The following is a 21,258-nucleotide window of genomic DNA, read 5'->3' as shown; positions in this document are numbered from 1 at the left end:
TCCTCTTTGACTAGGAAGTTCTTTCTTCAATCCTTGATGAGGATAGGGATTCTCCATAGTTATGGTGCACTTTAATCTATATATTCCAGGAGTGGGCAAGCATTTCAGATATCGTTGGACTCCCAAACTGCCATAAGCCCTTGCCAGCATGCTCAATGGCCAGGTATGGTGGGAGTGGTTATATAACAGCAGCTGGAGAACCACAGATTCCCTACCCCATATCTATTCCATTGTTGAGCCCCTGGCACTGAAGCAGGCATTACTGCTGAGATCTGGCACAAGTTCTGAAGATTTAGCAGCTGAAACTTTTTCCAGCGTGCACCTAATGTTAAATGTGTGCCAAGCAGGTGATGGTCCAGTCAGATGCATGGCCCTTAATGATCACCCTAACAAAACAGGCTTTAAATCAAAGTGAACGTTAATGCTTTAATATCTAAAACAAACAGTCCAGGCCAAAAATATCAAAAACAGACTAATCCAGAGAGCTACTGTACCATTTGTTGCCTTTTGAACTGGAACCTTTAGCTGAGCCTGAACAACCCCTTTGATCTGCACCAATTAGCAGGTGATCATGTTTCTCTCTATACCAATGAAAACTTCACTTGCTAATTCTTGCACCCCAAGCTCCTGCTACAGGTGCAAGAGCAGGTGAGGCAGGTATTAAAATGACAGGCTGTTAAGTCAATCCAACATTAGAACACATCCTGGGGGGAAAACCCCACAACTAGTTATGTTGAAAGAGCATTTGAAAGGCTAATCAGTATATCAGTTGGGCCTTTGCGATTATCTGGTATTCCTGGTATGCCTTCTGGTGCCTTCTCCTTGGTCTTCCTGCAGTTCCTGTGCTGGTCTCTTCCCAGCTCTTGTAAACTGTCTTCAGCCCTCAACATTCCCTGTTTCAGTGGGAATGAACTGTATGTGGTGACAGAAGTTTCAAACTTTTGCTAAGCCCTTATTTACCACCATCACTGATGGAACAGCTTTTGGCCTGGGATGAAATAGGGCCATAGCTGCCAAGTTTTCCCTTTTCTTGCGAGGAAGCCTATTCAGCATAAGGGAATTTCCCTTAAAAAAGGGGAGAACTTGGCAGCTATGAATAGGGCCATTTTGAGAAGGGTTACACGATACTTATATTTAAAAAAAAGACTGAAATAAGTGGTATTATCATTATTTAACATGTTTTCCTAAAGAGGCAACAGGCCCCATGAAACTGCAGAGCTCCTATGATACTGTGTTTGAAGCTGCCTCCACTGTAATGTTTTGGATCCCTAAAACGCTTTATCGGTATCGTCACCAGACTCTGTAGAACAGCTCAGTACACACATATAAGCCTTTGAGAAGTATAATACTTGTGTGTTGCTTCTGAAAGGAGTACCAATGGATAGAAAAGCAACATGATCATTGCACCATTTAAATGGGAGGGCGTAGAGATCTAGCAGTTGGAAATGACAGAGGTTTATTTTATTTACTTATTATTTCATAAAATTTATACACTGCTTTATTGTAAAAAAAAACAACCCTCAAAGTGGGTAAACAATAAAATCAAGAAAAAAATTCAAACATACAAAGTTAAAATGCTAAAACAGATTAAAACTATCTTAACTTTCTAAGCATCTGGGGTAGTATCCAAGTCATACTGAGAGCATTCATTGAAATCTGGACTGAGTACTTTGTAAAGGTAGTGTTTTATGAAAAGTTCCTACTTCTCTGAAATAGTCGATTGAGATCAGTGACTCAGTGACTTAGCTGGATGCCAACCTTAGAATTTTTAGAACATGCTAATTGTGGCCACAGTCCAGTTGCCCTGCTCAAAATTTACTGTATTGTACTTGCAAGCCTGTGGTTTTGAGAGAAATTCACTGGTCATTTCAAAAACAGCAAAAATTATTAAGTTTGGGTATCTGGGCTTCACACCAGTTTATGTAGGCCAATTTTTTTTAAAAAAAATACCTTATGTCGATTATCGGGATAGAGAAACAAATCAGTAAGGAGACGTAATTGGCAAGTCAGAAGAGGATGACAGGTAGAAAATGGATTAATGGAGGAAAATGCATAAATTGCTAATAAAAGCACAGTAGAACCAGGTCACAAAACATATCAGAGAAATAGGAACTGATAATATCACACCTTGTAATGTATGTTGTTTGTTATTGATGTGAAAGGCTGTGTGCATTTTCACACTCAAAATAGGCCTCAAGCGGATTTCATACACTTGCTATCTCCCTCTCTCTCACACACACACGGACAGAGAGAAAGAGAGACTGCAAATAGATGGTATAAATAAGAGACATAGGAACAATCCCATGGATATTTGTCTCTGCTGAAACTGCACATAGTGCTGCTCGACTTGCAGGAAGCAAAGCTGTGTGTCTTTGCCTTGAGCTGTGTGGAAGTTTGTCTACTGTACTTCTGAAATTAAGGGGTGAGAGTAGAGAAAAATCATCCCTGCATCTCTCTCCAATTTCTAGTAACTGGTTGTAGCACCGTTATCCTGAGATTTTCCCAAGCCTGGGTGTTCTCTACAAGGAAACTTCTTTTTTTCTAAGGATGTTTTTACCCTTGACAGTATTTCACTTGCTCTTCATCAGAGACAAATGACTGGCCTAGAACAAAAGCAACAGCTGGCCAAGAGGGCAGCAAAACGAGGGTTAAGAGACGTTTGGGAATATCAGTGGAAGTAGCAAGTTTCAGGAATGAGCACCTTCCAAAATAGTAGGGAGTTGTTAAGTGGGGACTTTTTGGATATACAGTATATGCAATATGTTTTGATATAATTACATAGGAATATGGACTGCTGCTACAAATTACCAAATTGCTATGGCCTACTTCAATAAGATTCAGAGGCAAATATGTGGCCACTTTCAATAAGTCTGGGTAAAAATTGATTTAATCCAGGAAACTTGAATGGGGAAGAGTGCCCTGGATACTGTCTGAAAATACCAATTGTCAATGTCACAGGTATTAAACACTTTGCTCCAACAATTTGTTATTTTTTGAACTTTCATATCATACCTTTTGGAGGAAAGGACTATGGTTTCGAATTGACATACATCTAGCAAAATATGACATTTAACAAATATTGTAGACTGTAATATAAATATGTACCACTGCTGAATAGAGGAATGATGAGTTATGCTTAGATTTCCACAGATGTTAAACCATGGTTTGTTTGTTTTTGTAAACAGTATCCACTACACAATGATTATACTTTAGGAAGTTTAATTATGCAAAAGTAATAAAATATTTAAAATATTTAAGCTTGTGTACACAGCATGATAGGAAAACCAAACCAAAATTTAAAAATGAAAAGTTACCACACAATGTAGCTTCAACAAAACAGATGGGCAAGGTTTGAAATACAGTTTTGATCAGAAATGTTACATAACTGTTTCCATTAAAATATCAAAATCATTCTTAAATGATTGATTACAGTAGCACAAGTGCTGAAAATACAATAAATGTAGTAGTTGAAAACATGTAAAAAGTTTGCATCATTGTTTGTTTTGTTTAGAAAACAGTATACTAGGATTTCTACAGTCATAATATACAGTGGCACTTCTGTACACTGGAGATGTGGGATTGGCTGTACAATACTGAATGAAGAATGAGGTTGCGGAAGAAGACATGGGAAACAATGCACAAAACTAAGCTTTTGTGTCGTTTGCATTAAAAACGAGCTGAGATGGCATGGAAGTAGTGTCTGAGAAATTACAACCAACAGCACAATCTGTTGGGAACTTTCCCAGCACGGATCCCTTTGAAATGAATAGGAGCAACACAAGGATATGGTGGCATCCATTCTTTTCAGCTGGGTTTCTGCATAATTTTCTTAGTTAATTGTGTTTATTACTCCCAGTCCACTGAGGAGAAAACCACAACTACACACACACACACACACACACACACACACACACACACACACACACACACCACTCATGCAAGAGGCTGCTGTGGGGTGCAAACTCCCCAACATCTACCAATGCAGCTCACATATGTGGAAGGAAGTGGAGGGGAGAGAATCCTGAGATCCACACGCACACATAGCAATGATACTATTCAATTCATGGTGCCCTCTCCCCACCCTTTTCTTGGTAGGGGAGGTACAGTTCAGTCTCTGATCTATTTGGCGAAGTACTGGAACAGGGAATATCCACAAATACTGCTGCAATCCTGGGACCGTAGCCCAGGAACCAATGCAAAGTTTACAAATTAATAACAAACATTCATAATACAGTATCATAAGACGCCTCATCCACAAGTAGCAAAGTAGCCGTTAGTGTTTTCTTATTGTTAGCTGGTAAGGGAAAACAGTTCAGAGTGTATCTTAGAAGGATGCACTTGCTCACTGATACGGAAACAGGACCGACAACATTATTCATGAAAAATAATTGTTATTCTAGGGGAGAGAAATTAAGTAAACCCTGACACCTGCAAAATATAGTCTATGGACTGCTGAGGGAAAATGTTTAGAAGAATGCAAAATGAAACACCAACATGAATAGTGATTATTACAATCCTCTAGAGCAGTGTTTCTCAACCAGTGTGCCTCCAGATGTTTTGGGACTACAACTCCCATCATCCCTAGCTAGCAAGACCAGTGGTCAGGAATGATGGGAGTTGTAGTCCCAAAACATCTGGAGGCACAAGGTTGGGAAACACTGCTCTAGAGTTCTAAAGCGATGTTCAAATTATTTATTTATTTATTTATTTATTTATTGCATTTATAGGCCTCCCTGATCCCCACAACAACCCTGTGAGGTAGGCTAGGCTGAGAGGCAGTGCTTGGCCTAAGGACCCCCAGGAAGCATGAATCCCAAGTGGGGATTTGCACCCTGCTCTCCCTGGCATTCTAACCCCTATGTCATACGGGCTTAAGAAAGCAGCTCCTGAACCTATCAGGGTTTTTCTTTTCTTTTTTAAAAAGATAAGCTGCTATAATTTGGGTGAATTTAATTTAAAATCAATCCTGTTAAACAAAATTAAGAACATACTTTATAAAAAATAATCAATTTTTTTAGTGCATTGTATTACTTTTAATTAAAATAATGTGTCAGTGTCAAGTTCTTATTTGCCAAAACAGCTTAATTACATCAAAGATTTGAGGTAAAAGACTTATCACAAAGAAAGTTGTAGATATTGAGGGCATTCTTTTTAAAATACATAATCGTTTTTCATGAACTGGCTCAGAAAGTTAAGTGTTTTTTATTTCCTCACTATACAAATGTTGTTACAATGAATTGTTCCATTTGTTAATTAACATCCAATCAATATCAGAATAATTTACTGATATGTTGCATCATTACATAAATGTAATTGCATTACCCATTCTAACATACAGGTAAAATCACAACCCCCCAATTTATTTTCTACATAAAATCCTTAGAAAATTTCATAGTTAGGGATGCATAAATGATAAGAGAAAATGCAACATAATTGCACCGTTTTTTAAAAAAATCTTGTAGGAGCAGAATTCAGAACTCCTGATGCAACAAATGTAACCATTAAGAACTAAATCCACATGATTTGTCTGATATGACAATGATGTTGATCATAATTTTCACAGAAAAGGTTCGTTGTGCAGAATTTTTTTTTTTAAAGTAAAATTGGCAAATTCTAACAATGCCAACGGCACATTATTGTTTGATATGTCAGAGGTTATGGAAACTGCAATTCTTCCAAATATAACTAAGGACGTGGAGAAGGCTCCACTCTTGCCACTAGCTGAATCTAGTGGGGTGAATATGGGGAGGGAATGGTAAATCCTACCAACCACTCCTCCTTCCACATACAGCCACTTATTGGTGGAAATTTGGCTTTTCTAAACCCTGCTCTGTACGCATGCTCTGTTGGCTTGAAGCTCGAATATAGTATGCAAGAGCTGGGCCAACTAACCATCAATAATTTGCTGTCAATCATCTAATACTAAATATATTGGGCCCCTCAACTTTTCACACTCTTTTCCATAAATACTTTGTTAATGATACATAAGAGTATCTTTTTAAGAAAAGCAGAAGTGCAATTTTGTGAATCCCTGAACTAGCAATGTTTTATAGGAAGCATCTGTAACTACTGACCACCTCTCCCTCCCTCTCCTGAAAGGAGCTCACAAAATTGAGGCATGTTTCACGGGGCATTTCTCTCTGAAAGGCTACCTCTTGAAAGAATGACGAGACTTTCTCTTTCCCCCTGATTGCATTAATTCAACTTGTAGTTACCTTTATCATTTATAATTAAAGTATAGCAGGAGTGGGAGGGGGGGGGAGATCAACTTGCATATACTAATTTCCAGTTACATTAACATAAAAGTATCTCTACAGTGCATTGATGCTCTTCACCTCCACTACTGAGGTCTACAATTTAATCAAGTTTATCATAAATTGTCTGGTTTTTAAAAGAATACTTTCCTATCCTAATTTAATCAATGTAAAATGGGTCTCAAGATCACAATTGTAGTGCTATCTCAAATTTTGGACACAGGACATTTTATAAAATTGGAACTGAATTGTTTGGTCCCGTACACCTCCTTTCTTATTCCCAGAACATTTCCATTCAGAAGTTTATCTAATTGCTGGTGTTCCCTTTGCAGTACAGATAAGACAAGAGAAAAAGAAACTGATTAGCTGTGCCACTCTTATAAACTGTAATGGTAATGCTCATTTCACCACCAAATTGTAAGGTATACTTCTTCTGGACCCTGACAGAATAAGGAAGGAAAATATCACATCATTGGTACATTTGGGTATAACACTTTAAAAAGTGGTTTTGTGCAATTGTATTATGGAATTCCAGTTTGCTAGCCATCAAGAGCATGCAAATGGCAATTTGCTTTCCTCTGAGTCCTTCCAATCAGCAATGATTTTTTTTGGAAGTATTTTATATTTGGCAGATTTGTGCAATGAATGTAGGCCAAAGACTTATAAATTATCTCCAGGCTGGTACTGTGGTTCTGTTGCAGTAAAATAGTCTTCTAAGAAAGATTGAATATACTCAAATGTTGGTCTTTCATCAGGATCTTTCTTCCAACACAGTTTCATTAACTCATGGAGAGATTCTGGGCATCCTTGAGGACAAGGCATTCTATAGCCACGTTCCACTTGTTCCAAAACTTCCCGGTTTACCATGCCTAAAATTATACAATATGGATTGAAGTTTATAGTCAGGAACATGGAAGAGCTTTTAAGGGTTTGCCAGTGTTTTTCTGGCCTTTTGCATATCTATGAATGACGGATGTATCTGAAACAAGATATTGGCTGGGTTCAGATGTAATGCAAACCCATGGTTTGTGTCACTAAGCTATCTATGATTGTCTTAGTTTTCAAACTTGAAGTCAGTCATAAGTCTTGGTTTGTTTGGGGGTGACAAACCGAGATCTGAAATGAATAGACACTGTCTTGTTAACTACAGTTTTCAGTTTTGTCTATAGTTAATGTCAGGAGCTGGAGTCAGGGTCAGGTCAGCAATAAAACAACCAGTGTCAGTGAAGTTAACTCCAAAGAAACCAGAACAGCTAAGGCCTAGTGATCAGAGCAACTTTACCGGTAGGTCTTGCCCCAATGAGGCAGTTGCAAGGACTGAGGGTCCTCACCTTCCCACGGCTCTCCTCTCCTGGGTTCTTCCCCAACAACCTGAGGCTCCTTCAACTTCTCTCTTTGCAACAACTTTTATATACCCCCAGGCCTATTGATATCGTTTTCATATTAGTCTTTGCTGATAGCTTGGGTTTTAGCTCTTTTATTTGTGAAAGGTTCTTTTTACTGTGGCGGACATTTGTTTTATTTCATGCTGGAACAGCTTTTAGCATTGAATTTATTGTATTATTGTGGTGGTGTAATCTTGTTTCACGTATTGGTATGTACATTGTCTAGAGAATTAATTTTATGAGGTGACCAAAATCATTAATAGTATAATTTGTAGGCTCCAGTCCTTTCATAAAGCAGAACCACCTAACTAAACTAACAAATTAATCTTCAGTACTTTTAGTTTAGTGGTGAACTCTTGTTCACATGTGAAAACAATGCTGGACACAAACCAGTTTTGAATACTACTGAATAAAAGAGGCTATCTTGCACTGCATGAATTTTTAAGCAAAAAACACACAGGAAGAAATTGAACAGTGAGTTGGCTCACACATTCAAGATACCATATAAGCAAACAACAATATTCTTATTCTTTCTTTTTTTTACCTGGATATGGCACACGACCCTTTGTCACAAGCTCTGTCAGCAAAATTCCAAATGACCAGACATCAGATTTAATTGTAAACCGACCATATAATGCAGCCTCAGGTGCTGTCCACTTAATTGGGAATTTGGCCCCTAAAAGTGGAGAAAAGTATAAAAAATAGTTTTGGTGTGAACTTGTAAGATTGACTCCATAGGGGTAACAGGTAATATAGAAAAGCCCCAATGTGGGACATGGTATAATTTCAGAAATATAGAAAATGCAATTTCAGAATTGAAATAGATTTTTTTTCATGGTTCATGAGACTGCAAGGATGGTATGCAACTGTAATATGTGTGTGAGAGAAGCCCATGTTACAAGTGTGTATTGGGCCCCAAACAGTTATGCTTAGGTCTTGCTGATCATGAATCCAGATGTGGTTCTAGATTTTAAATCTCTCAAATTAATTATGTTGGTTAATAAGAAATATAACAAAATAACAGATATACCTTGTCTGGCAGTATACTCATTGTCCTCTATTAACCTTGCTAAGCCAAAGTCTGCAATCTTGCACACCAGGTTGTCTCCTACAAGGATGTTAGCTGCCCGAAGGTCTCTATGAATGTAGTTCATTCTTTCAATGTAGGCCATGCCATCTGCAATCTTTAAAAAACTGTATATTAACAAAACAGTTCATAGCCTCCCAAATACTTAACATAAACTAATAAACATGTTTGCTCTTGTTTAGCTGCCTAAGTTACATTTTACAAACATAACACTGATACTACTAGATCTTTACCATTTTTAGATTTAAGATTTTTAGACTTAACTATGCATATATTCTATTTAAGCTTGTAGTAATTATTATTTTGCAACAGAATTAAAAGTTCTTCATAAACTGAAAAAGCTATACACTAGTTAAAGCAGACTGTTGTGTTCAACCTTTTCTACATGTTAGAAAATCTAACATGAAAACAATACTTCCATGTTGTAACAAGATAATAATCTAGCAAAATGACCTCTCTTGATTTAAACAAGTACCTGAGCAGCCATATCCACCAACTGCGGAAGCTTTAAATATTTCCCATCTCCTTCCTTAAGAAAGTCTAGCAAGCTACCTGCAGAAAGACATTAGTGCATTAATTTAGGTGCAGCTGGTAACTTATATGAGACATTATTAAAGTAATTTACAGGGAACAGTTCTAGGCTCTTTTCTCAGCTATGGAATCTGTTAGCATAGATAATATTCTTTGCAAAACACAGTAGTGTCCAAAACACAATCATTTCACATAATTTTGCAAGGGACTCAGTTCAAAATAGGGTTGTCTCAAGCATATTGCACAAACCTAACACTGACAGAATCAAAATGAAGGAAATAGATATAAGGGACTGCAGTGCTGCTACTGCTGCTAATTTCTTGGGTTTATCCAGATGAGAGGCTCAATGCTGTTAATTCAGAGCCATTTAAAATTTATTGGTTAAACATGAGGCTCCACAAAAAGAAACCACCTCCATAACTTTGTGAGGCACCAATTTTACATCACATATGCACAAACAAACAAGTGACCTGTGGAAATGGATGCAAATATAGTATTGATTTATCTATTAGTCACAGGCAGCGTTCAAGTAGAGCTCTCCCTCTTGCAAAGTAACTGGATTACTAGAATCTGTACAACAACAGTTTCTACATTTACAGCAAGTAGTTAGGAAAACAATGGAACTGAAGCCAGTTCAAATTTCATCTACTACTACTATGCACCTGAGTGCAAAAGTTTTCATTCACTCATATGCATTCACATACAGAAGGCAACATTAATTGGCAATGGTTGTGTTCGCACACGACACTAAGCTAAATCATGGTTGAGCACTGCATGGAGAAGCTGGAATGAGATTCATGCGCCCCATCTTTTTCTCCCATGTCACTAGCATATTGTTGTTTAAAAATCAAAGATTGTGGTTTATAACTTTCTATAACTTTAAACTCTGCATTATGAAACTAGCCTTTTAAACTAGTTCATATGCAACAAGAAGCTGGGATTCTGTGAAAATATAACTAAATGTTGCCAAAATCCTCTTCTGGGCCACATGGAGGAGACTGAAGGGGAGGGAGCACAGGAGCCTTGGCCTAATTTCAGCTGATGCACCAAGTGCTAAATTGGAAACAGATCAGCATCTCCCCATGTCTGCAGTACAAGAATTATCATTTTGTTTCAGATGCAAATTAGGCTGAGTTTGCACAAAGCACTAAACCACAGTTTAATGTTATGTTCATGAGCTTTGTACTTGTGTCTTCTCCCTCACTTTCCCTTCTGCTTAGCTACAAGGGGGATATTGGAAGCATTAAGACTGTTAAGACATAATGACAAACAGTGGTTAGTTGAAAATGGAAGCAAATGCTTCCAATTGCCTCATGGTAGTCACAACCAGATAAGAAAGGACAGGGGGATGTGTGAACCTGAGACTAGTGCATGTAACACTGTACTATTGTTTAGCATTACATACAAAGCAGACCCTGTTTTAGAAATTCTTATCTGAAATAGTTTTAAATGAATCTTTATTTTATGTAGCAATAGGATTGAAGCAAAATATTGATGCCATTCATATATAGGTTCCCAAAAATTTTCCCGAATGGAACACCAAACGGTTAAGCAGTTAAAACTGTGACAATGTAAGAAAGAAAAAAGACCAGCAAATTATTTGCAAGGGAGACCCAGTAAACCAAACAGAATTTACAAAATATTACCATTTCAATCTCTTTTGTATCCATCTAAGAAGAAACAAGTACCTTTTGTCATGAATTCAGTGACTATGTAGATTGGCTCCTCAGAAACAACAGCATAAAGTGGAACAAGTTTATCATGCCTTAATTTCTTCATTATTTGAGCTTCTTGTAGGAAAGCTTCTGGCATCATTGTACCAGGTTTTAGTGTTTTGATTGCTACTTTTGTAGTTCCATTCCATGTTCCTATGGAAGCAGTGCATTATACTGTCAGTTACAGCAGAGAGAGATTTTCAACATCTCATAAATAAATTGCATTATAATAATCAGTTACCTATAATATAACTGCTTTCTCTTTTTTTTACATTGAAAACTATATTCAGAATCATATTAAAATCCTTTTATTCATTCTTCATGAACCGATGAGCAGCGTTACTCTGAATTAGATCAACCTTGTCCAGGGTTGTCTACATTGACTAGCAGTTGCTCTCTAAGGCCTTAAGGCAGAAGTCCTCTTAGCCCTCCTTCCAGGGATCCTTTGGAAATGGGAGGAGCCAGACTGAACCTGGTTTCTTCTGCATGTAGAGCCTAGGCTCCACCACTTAACTATGTCCCTTCCCTGTGCAATGCTTACCCATCCATACTTCGCCAAAGCATCCTTGACCCAGCTTAACCTCTAGCCGCAAAGACTCTCTAGGAATTTCCCAGGCATCTTTTGCTAAACCTTGTGTCTGAGGTTTCACAGTTGGGCACACAGTTGTTAATTTATGACACAGGCCATCAGCATGATCTGATGATTAGAAGAAGAAGAAATCCCAAATAGTCACATTTTTCAACAACAAAAAGTCATTTCCAGAAGTTCTTTCATCAGACGAAAAGTGCTCTTTATACATCTTTTAATAATATTAAGATCTGATTCTATATATGAAGCTGGAGGATTTAAGACTTACCTGTATAGTGCTTGACCAGCTTTTGCAAAGATTCAAATTGTGCTCTAGTTGTTATGTAATATCCACCATTATCAAGTTTTCTAATTTTGTAGTGTTTCACATTGTCACCTCTAACCTCATCCCAGTCACGTATAGAAAGGGAATAAGCACCTTAAAAAAAGGTAAAAAAGTAAAGTTTTGCTTTTGTCAATGTATTTATAAACAACAATAGTTGTTTGCCCTATGAAATAACAAAATTAAAGATATACCTTTCGTGGTTTCACTCTCTCGGACTAAGAAAATACCACGTTGGTTTCCAGGATTTAAAAGTAATCTCTCTGCATCTTTCCTGCCCATCTTACCAAAATACCATCTAGATAATTCAAAGGAAAAAATATATGGTTAAACAAGGATTCTCTTGCAACAGTCTGGATAATATTGCAGTGTAAAGATAACAGTTTACAAAAAAAGTCAATTGCATCTCAAGTGATAAGAATATGGCTTTCCACACTGATCCTACCATAAAATGAACCTGCAATATTTTATTTTTGAACAGGAAGTATGGTTTCCTTCTTTATGGGCTATGGTTTAAGAACCTTGAAATTGTTCCAACGGCCCAATAATAGTCTGTCTTTATTCTTATTCTTGAACTCTAGCCACTCTCTCACATCCCATGGCAAACTCTTTTGTGGCCCACAGTTGTGGAATGACATGGGGGTTAACTGCTCAATTAAAATACAGTCATATCTTGACATCCGAAGGTTTCGACTTCCGAAGTCGACAACCCCTGGAAGTCTTTTCGCCGCGCGCACCCGGTGCACGCGGTCTGCGCATGCACACAAGCGGCGCTTCGACACCCAAAAACCTCGACTTACGAAGACGGCCGCGGAACAGATCATCTTCATAAGTCGAGGTACCACTGTAGTTAAAAATTCCACTGGACTAATGCAATCATTTGTTTTGCTGAGGTAGCCTTTGGATTGTAATTTTGTTGTTCCTCTACATTTTTTCATTAAAAATTCAGTCTTAATAGTGTTTCATTGTAGTTTTGTGGTATTTTTTAAATGTCAAGCATATCAAACAGTATTTTAAAGTGAGGCAATATTTATAATTATTTATTAATTTGAAAACATATTATGTTATGTGTGACATATCATTTTGTATCCTATCATATCTTAAACACTCCTGACTTGCATAGAAACAAACATTAAGCAAGCAACAAAATTAAACTTATGCAATTGAATATTTATAGATTAAAAAATAAACCATAGACATGGTATGCAAAAGGAGTCTTCTGCTGGTTCTAGCTTTCCCCATAACCCAGGTGGAAATGAGATAAGACTGTAAATGGGAAAGCTTTCTAAAATTGTCCCCAGATTAATTTAGATATTATCCAAGTTCTCCTGGGGAAAAAAACAAAAAACTGAAAATATTTTTCCAAGTCAAACCAAAGGTCCAATAAAAAAAATTAGTGCCAGCCTTCAATGGTCCTGTCAGTCCACTACACTCAGACAACTCCTCTTCCCTACATTTACCCAGAAATCTGGTAGCAGCAGTGGAAGTTGTAGAGAGGGAGAAGAAGAGAGGGGCATCTCTTTTCTCCTTCTTTCATTAACAATGCGCTGGGTACAAAGGCAGAGTGGTCATGTGCAATTTAGTTCTCCCAAAGGTTGCTGCAACTGCAGCACCCACAGGAGACTTTACCTGTCTCATATTTCCCCAGGCTTACTGTCATGTCAGGAAAACAGAAGGACAGAAGGAACAAAGCCTTCCTGCTTAATTATCTCCTTTGCCCTATGAATGCTCAGTGCTCCTGCTGCCTCCTTGCAAATGAAAAATGGAATTGCGTTAAGGGGAAAGCCATTAATTCTTCTCCAAATTTGATCGTGACCTGAGCCAGATAAGAATTTGGGAGTTCTCATCTGATGTGGTTTTTAACAAGTTCCTTAAGTTTGCATCAAAGCCTGGGTGAGGATAATTTCACCACCATCATAAGATGCAGTTTCACCTATTCCGAAGATCACTATGCATGGCAGAGGACTTAAGAGAGTGGATTGGTGGTGAGACAAAAATTGGTTGTCTAGTACGCAAAGGCTTTTTTAAAAAAGCACTTAAAAATGCAGCAATACAGAGAGAGATAACTGCTTTCACCCAAGATTTAGATAACAAAGTATGGTTCATAGCAACAAACACTGCAAGATAAATTCTTGGGAGTATCTATGTCAAAGGACTTGCTACTGCATGAGTCATCAACCACTATTATTCAATTCCACCCACAGCAAGTTAATGGAAGGTTACTTTCATAATCTACAAGTAGTACTCCAGCACTTTCCCAGTGGAGGTGTAGCCATCTAGCTGTGTTCCATGACCCTGTTGCCCTTAGCAACTAGGATAGAATGTAAAAAATATTGGTAAATATAAAAATCTGTTGAACAACACAAGCATTGCAGAGCATTCTTCTATCAGCATTAGATTAAGCTTGTGCAATAATCCTTCATATTACACAGGGCTTCAGTTCCAAGGGTTGCATGTACATATGAACATCACAAATAATCAAAACCTTGGAGCCATCTCATGGGTAGCGGGTGAGCAGGAGAGAGAGTAGTTGAATTTGGCCCCAAAGCTGTTGTAAATGGTATGTATTAATAACTTAGCTTGTCCCTTACCCAATATCTGCAGGCTGTGATGGGCCAATAATTGTATCAGCAGCTACACATGCAAAGACTGTTCCCAAAACTCTGGTATATGTTATGTAAATACTGTATAAGCTAAAATACGGTAAAAAAACATTTATTAAGAGATTGGTTTCATTTAGTCCCTCAAGGCACTTGGACTGGGGCAATCTTTCGTCTGCCTATAAGTCTTCTGCCTATATTTCTGTTGAAAGGTTATGGGTGAAATGACTGACCAAGGACACAACAATGCCTTACTCTTCTGCTTGAATGGAGTCTGCAGGAGCTACATAATTGCTAGGAATGTAGCCACTCTTTCCTGTTGCAATTGATCGTGCTTCCCACCAGTCTCCTTCCCTGGGGAAAAAAAGGTATTACACTGAATATACATGAACAATAAGTCACTTTGCAAAGTGAAATGACATGAATACACAAACTGATCTTCAGTCCTGGATTCGCTAATATGGCCTTATTGAAATTTAGGAAAACGGAATCTCAACTAGGTTGCACTAGAAGCAAGTAAATCTTCCCCTGTTTAGGGGCAATTGTATACAGTAGAAAGGTCAATTTCCACCTTGCCTCTAGTAAACCTCTGACCAATCACTGGAAAGGATAAATCTAGAAAATGGATCCTGAAAGGCTCTGGTTTCCCAAGGTTAGGAAGCCCTGAAGGAGACAGAATGTCCTCTCAACTCTGGAAAATAATGGAAAGTGGCTTTTAGAAATAACTCTTCAATTAGGGAATAAAATATGATCATCTTCTGAATGTCAAAAAGCAGTTTCAGTCTTACAGCAAGTTTCAATTTGGCAAAAACTTTCATTTATATATATATATATATGTGTGTGTGTATATATGTGTGTGTGTAATTACCCTTTATTTTTTATTTCTTACCCACTCTTCACTATAAGGTCACAGTATGAGTTACAAAGATAAGATTATACCCTTATAAAAACAAATACAACTGTTACAATTATAAAGCACATAAAACTATTCCAAATGGATTAGAACAATATGAATTCAGCAAGACTTGGGTCCCACAAAATAAGAAACCTTAACTGTTAAAGGGCACAGAGCAAAGAAGTGCAACACTTCCGCATATGGCATAAACTATGCAATGAAGGGAGTTGCACAATTTAGGGGCTGCCACAGAAAAATGCCCTCTTCCAGGCTGCCGCTCTCCATACTTCTGACGGCGGTGCAGCTAACAAGATGATGGTCTTGTTTTGGAGATAATCCTGACCCCTAAAATGAGAAAAGGGTGCAATCCAGTTTCCCTTTGCATCCAACCTCTCCTGCATGCATGGTCTGCATAGAAGTAGTTCCTACCATTGACCACAGAACCATAGGACCACAAGGGTCATCTAATCTAACCGCCTGCAATGCAGGAATCTTTTGCCCAATGTGGGGCTCAAAACAACAACCTTGAGATTAAGAGTCTCATGCTCTACCAACTGAGCTATCCCAGATGTCAGTATCCCAGCTGACAGCTTTCCCTGTCAGTAGCCACCTGGACAGCTACACATGCCTAACATGTGCAGTCAGGTCCACAGGAAGATGAAAATACTTACGTGTTATTGATTATCTGGAACCGTTCACCCTTCTTGAATGAAAGGTCATCTGTAGTTCTGGCTTCATAGTCATATAAGGCCACAAAAATAGTAACACCACCTTAGGGAAATAAAAAATATGAAAATCAGGTCTTTTGCTAAACAGGAGGCATATAAAAGTGTCCTTTCAATTTCATCTTGAAGGTAATTTGAATGGGAAGAATGGGCTGCATACAGATGAGCTTCGTTGCACCTATGTTCAACTGAAATCCATGCTAAATGTTAGTCATGATACACCATATTGGCCCAAATATAAGCCACACCTTTAAAATTCATGGGGGGGGGGAGGAGAAAAAAATACAATACCCAAGTACAAGCCCCCTTAAAATTCCACAGGCATGCACACCCATTCTGTTTTACCATATGTCTGTTTCTGTAGTGATATCGTAAAAGCCAATTTTTGTAAGGTCACGAATTTAAGCCGCACTTTAACTTTTCACGGTCAGAATTTGGGAAAAAAGTGAGGCTTATATTCAGGCCAATACAGTAAGTTCCACTGATTGCGATGGAAACTAAAAGCAATTTTCTTGATCTGGATCTAATGCAATGTCTGTATGTGTTTTCCAATGAGAACATTGCCCAATTTCAACTTATTTGTTTTCAGAATTCTGGTTAGCTCCTACTGCTTTAATACTCAAGAGCTGAATTTCACATTATGGTTCTACTACAGGCTGACCACATTGCATGTTTAAAAACTCAACAAATACGGCTCTACAATAAATGACTGGGCAAGGGTTCCAGCTGTAGGTTTACCATGTGTGTTCAGACCCTCAAATGTCCTTCAAACACTTCAGGAAGAAGAAAAACCAAAGTATCACAGTCAAGCTTTGTAGGAACTCCATATACATACTGGTACATACATACATACTGTACATACATACAATCTGTGTAATGTCTTTCAATGACTATGTCTTACTCCAACTGCCAATTGGAGAGTAGCAAATAAGTTTGAAGAATAAGGAATGCAAGTGACACAGATGATGGCACCCTTTCTCACTCAGCAACTCCAACCAGCAGACGTATCTGTTTTCCATTATTCAGCTCCATGTTTTCCTTTCTCCCCATAGGCAACTAAGCTCAGCACACACAGAGCCCATATTTTTCCAGAGTACACAAGATGCCAGAACTAAACTTCCAGTGTGAATTGCAACTTTCAATAAAAGATGACAAGAACAAAAGAGTGCTGTGATCACTATAATGGATTGTAAAGAACAATTTAATTGATTTTTCTACAGATGGTAGCTATATATTCTCTCATTGAATTCACTGCTTTGGCACAATGCTTTCAAATGTACATATTTTAATACTGCAGATACATTTACTGCAGTATGCTTTATTTTAAGACTCTACCACAGCTCATTTCAGGAAAGGCCTCAAGCTGGCATTTTGTATGGATCACATTTCAAGAAGAAGCAAGTATCAGTTCAACAGAAAATACAGGCTGCAAACTCTGCCCACATACATCCCTTCACTAAAAACAAGCCACCTCTTCAATTTTGCTGGGTTTATTTAAGAAACTTTCTGAAGTTCAGCACACGATATGGATAAACTTCTTAGATTTTTGAATCTTTATGGTTGCAGTTTTCACAGAGCACTCAAAGTACAGTGGTTCCTTGGTTCTCAAACTTAATCCATTCCGGGAGTCTGTTTGACTCCCGAAACTGTTCAAAAACCAAGGTGCAGCTTCCAACTGGCTGCAGGAGCTTCCTGCACTCAACTGGAAGCCGCATTCAGCTTCCAAAAAACATCCACAAACGGGAATACTTACTTCTGGGTTTGCTGCGTTCAGGAGCGGATTTGTTCGACAACTAAGCCATTCAGGAACCAAGGTACCACTGTAAATACTAAATCTCAATTTAGTTTAAGAGAGAACTGGGGTTTTTTTACCCCTCAGTGGTCTAAGGAAAACCATTGTGCACACATATGCATTTCCTCCTAAAGACTTACATTGAGTACAGATGATCATTGTTGTACAGTGATTTCCTGTAACTGCAACCATATTATCCCCTTGATCCAGCAAAACTAACATAACTGTCCAAACATAATGTGTGAGGGTGGGGAAAATTTCAGCAGATTTTTTAAAATAAAAAACCCTTTGGGGGCTATTCAGTTTGGATATTTTTTTTAAAAAAATGTTGGAACGTGACATATATTTGCAAAATAATGAATGAATGAAGCATGCATTCTGCAAGCAAATATGCATACAGGAAGTACCCATAAATCCAAGTTTGAAGAGAAAGTGGAACTCTAGTCTCCACACATTCCATTCCATGTGTGGCTTCCGCTGCTCTGTACTGGAATGTTGGCCTCATTATGAGGTAAATGTGATTGTTGTGTGCAAAAAGGTCTAATTTTCAGACTTTTCTAGTAATCAGCATGTCTAGAAATATATATAAAATATCTATACACTTCTGTTTTCTGGATAGTGTAGAAGCAGTGATGTGAGGTTGAAAATTTTCTCATTTATTTTTCATAGAAGTTTCCCCATTTCTAAAAGTGAAGTGGTCCATATAATCAATAGCATAAGGAATGGATGCACCACCAGTCAAAAGAGCCATTTCTAAGTTGTCACCTTTTTTCAAGTGACTATCCCATGGATGCTCATTTAGCACACAAACACATGCCCTAAATCTTCAGCAGGGTTTGGTTCAGACATATCCCAAGCCTAACTGGGCTGCCATGGACAGGTTCAGTGCTGTTTAAGGTGAAGCAGGGGTCCTCTGAGGCATCCTAAACAAAGTCAGTGAAGCCTCATGGCTGCTTTGAAGCTTCAGAGGTCCCAGGGAACTTAGAACTGCCTCCTTAAAATCATTACATTTCCTCAAGATCTCCAAAAAGGACAGAGGGCAGGGAGAGTAGAGGGTGCAGTTTTGTGACTGACTAACTGGAAAATAGCTTCCCCAGGGCTCTTCTTTTTTACTTCCCATCATGGTGCTTCTGTGAGGGAGGTAAGTGTTAACTAAGCAGAAATCAAAAAGAAAAGCCACAAACTGTTTTTCATCTATCACACCTCCCCACACCTCTCCTTCTACACTACGTGCTGTTTTCTACATACTGACGGAAAAAACCCAGAAGGATGAGTTAGTTCCTTTCCGCCATACACTTTAATAACTGCCCATCCTCTTGTACACACACCCCGTGCCTATCCTTATGAAATTCTACATATTATTTTGGCATCTTTTGACAATGCCATTTTCAGAGAAATTCTTCAGAAAAACCACAGGAGGGATATGCAAGTCTGTTCTATTCCCCTTTTAAAGACATCCCTTGCACAACCTCCCCTGCACCTATCTGTCTGAAATGGGGGGGGGGGGGAGAGGAGGTCATCCTTTTGGAAGAAACAACCCAACATAAAATTCCATCCATTTCTGTAAAGAAATAAAAAAGTATATGCATCCTCTTAAATAAAACAGCAAATTTTAATTGCACCTAGTGCAAAAGCCCCAAAGCCTCTCTCTAAAATTTGATGGGCTTCATCCACTTAGAAAGTGCTATTATGCCTGCAAGTTCCATCCACTGCTGTCAAATAGTAAAAAAATAAAAATAAAATACAGCCAAAACAGCCATTTGTTGATATTTTTGTTATAATGAATAGGGCCATATGAAGTATTGGATTTTCCAAGGCGATACAAGGCTTCATTTCTGAGCCAAAGCAGCTCATGCCCAAGTTGGTCCCTGTCTCAGCTCTACTGTCTCCACGTCGCTGGAAAGTTATTATATGTGCACAATCTTAAAAACAGAAGGGTTTCCATATGGTTTCTTCATTCAATTCAAGTCCCTATCTTTTCCTAAGACCCTTAAAAGCTGTGCAGGTCTCAACCACTCAACTCTAGCCCATGCCAAAGCAACTCTAGCCCACCAAACAATTCTGAATTCTGCAGAGAGATTAAATAAATATATGACATTTTCATTTAAAAAGTAGCATTAGATGTTTTATTTCCAATGATTTGACTTGCAGTCATACAACACCTGCAGATCCACTGGTTTCCTATTCCAGCTCTACTGTCTTCAAGTCATGTTTTTACTTCCAAGGCATGCTTTCAATAACATGTTCCTCCTGTCATCAATATATTTTAAAGTACAAACTCATAGTTAAGTCAAAATTATTTCTGAAGTAATGCCCATCTGCTAAATCACTAGGATACACCTGCATAAAGTACAGCTGATTTCACTGGTCAGAATTAGTTTAAGCTTTCCCCTACATTGCTTTAATTTCCAAAAAATACAATACCTTTTTGACCAGAGACCATGGCAGAGATTAGAAAATGAATGGGTAGACACATTATAGACCAAATCACATGCAGCTTTTGGGTTTAGTTAATTCACTCCTAAGGGACTCGGCTGGAATCTGGAGTTAGTTTTGAAATGATGCTCACCTGTTAAACCGCTAGGATATGGACATGGCACAGATGAAAATGAGGAAGATGCTCCTCCAAACGGTGTCATACCAGATGGCCCACCAAAAGGAGTCACGGAATGGCTGTTAAAATTAACTGATGATCCCTTTATTGCAGGTGATTGGTTTGCTTGGGTTGGATCTGTTCCATAATGGCTGGCATGGGAAGTAATGGGTTCTGGAGCATTCTCAGTCCTATATTTCATTGTAGGACTTTTATCTTCCTTACTTTTAATACACCCCATGGTCTTTTCTGTAGAGAGAAAGATAGTATCACTTTGATATGTCAATATTTAAATAAGTTATTCTTTCTTAAATCATTAGATAAGTATTTAGAACAAATTGGAGATCTAAGTGTCTGAGGCTTAGACAATTCTAAATTCTGAAGCTGAATGGCCTTCCTAGTGAATAAAAAGGTGAATTTGTCAACAACAGAGTTCATAATTTTGAGCCTGGTTGCAATTGTACGGCCTTATTAAACTAATAAAGACCTTTCAATCTCTGACATGTTATTTTCAAGCTATTGGACTCACACCAATGCATAGTTCACCAATGCACTGGCTGATCCCTGTGAGAACAGGATGATAGTCTAGATAGGCCATTGGCCTGATCCAGCAGGCTCTACTTATGTTCTTAAGTACATAGCCACATGGTGAAATATTTAGCAGTCCTTTAAGTTAAAAACTGTTATAAAAAGAATACAAAAAAAAATAACATTTCATTTTAAGGCATCAAAGCTGGACTATTTTAATAACCACACTTGCAATTTTATTA

The 21,258-nt window shown here is 38.1% G+C and overlaps 1 protein-coding gene across 1 annotated transcript in view; it reads right to left on the bottom strand.

Annotated features, from left to right (window-relative positions):
* Positions 1-3,202: 3,202 nt before the first annotated feature.
* YES1 (YES proto-oncogene 1, Src family tyrosine kinase) overlaps positions 3,203-21,258 on the bottom strand; it is a 29,662-nt gene continuing 11,606 nt past the window's right edge. The window contains exons 2-12 of the mRNA XM_035124564.3: positions 20,465-20,737; positions 16,050-16,149; positions 14,739-14,837; positions 12,078-12,181; positions 11,830-11,979; positions 11,514-11,669; positions 10,946-11,125; positions 9,202-9,278; positions 8,670-8,823; positions 8,184-8,315; positions 3,203-7,123 (exon numbers count right to left, since the gene is read on the bottom strand). Of these exons, the coding sequence (XP_034980455.1) occupies positions 6,915-7,123; positions 8,184-8,315; positions 8,670-8,823; positions 9,202-9,278; positions 10,946-11,125; positions 11,514-11,669; positions 11,830-11,979; positions 12,078-12,181; positions 14,739-14,837; positions 16,050-16,149; positions 20,465-20,729 (1,626 nt within the window). The 5' untranslated portion in view covers positions 20,730-20,737 and the 3' untranslated portion in view covers positions 3,203-6,914. The remainder of the gene's footprint in view (positions 7,124-8,183; positions 8,316-8,669; positions 8,824-9,201; positions 9,279-10,945; positions 11,126-11,513; positions 11,670-11,829; positions 11,980-12,077; positions 12,182-14,738; positions 14,838-16,049; positions 16,150-20,464; positions 20,738-21,258) is intronic.

The sequence above is a fragment of the Zootoca vivipara genome, chromosome 8 (genome assembly GCF_965207765.1).
Source record: "Zootoca vivipara chromosome 8, rZooViv2.hap1.1, whole genome shotgun sequence".
Lineage (NCBI taxonomy): Eukaryota > Metazoa > Chordata > Lepidosauria > Squamata > Lacertidae > Zootoca > Zootoca vivipara.
The sequence above is the reverse complement of the archived record's forward strand: the minus strand, read 5'-3'. Positions and strand labels throughout refer to the sequence as shown.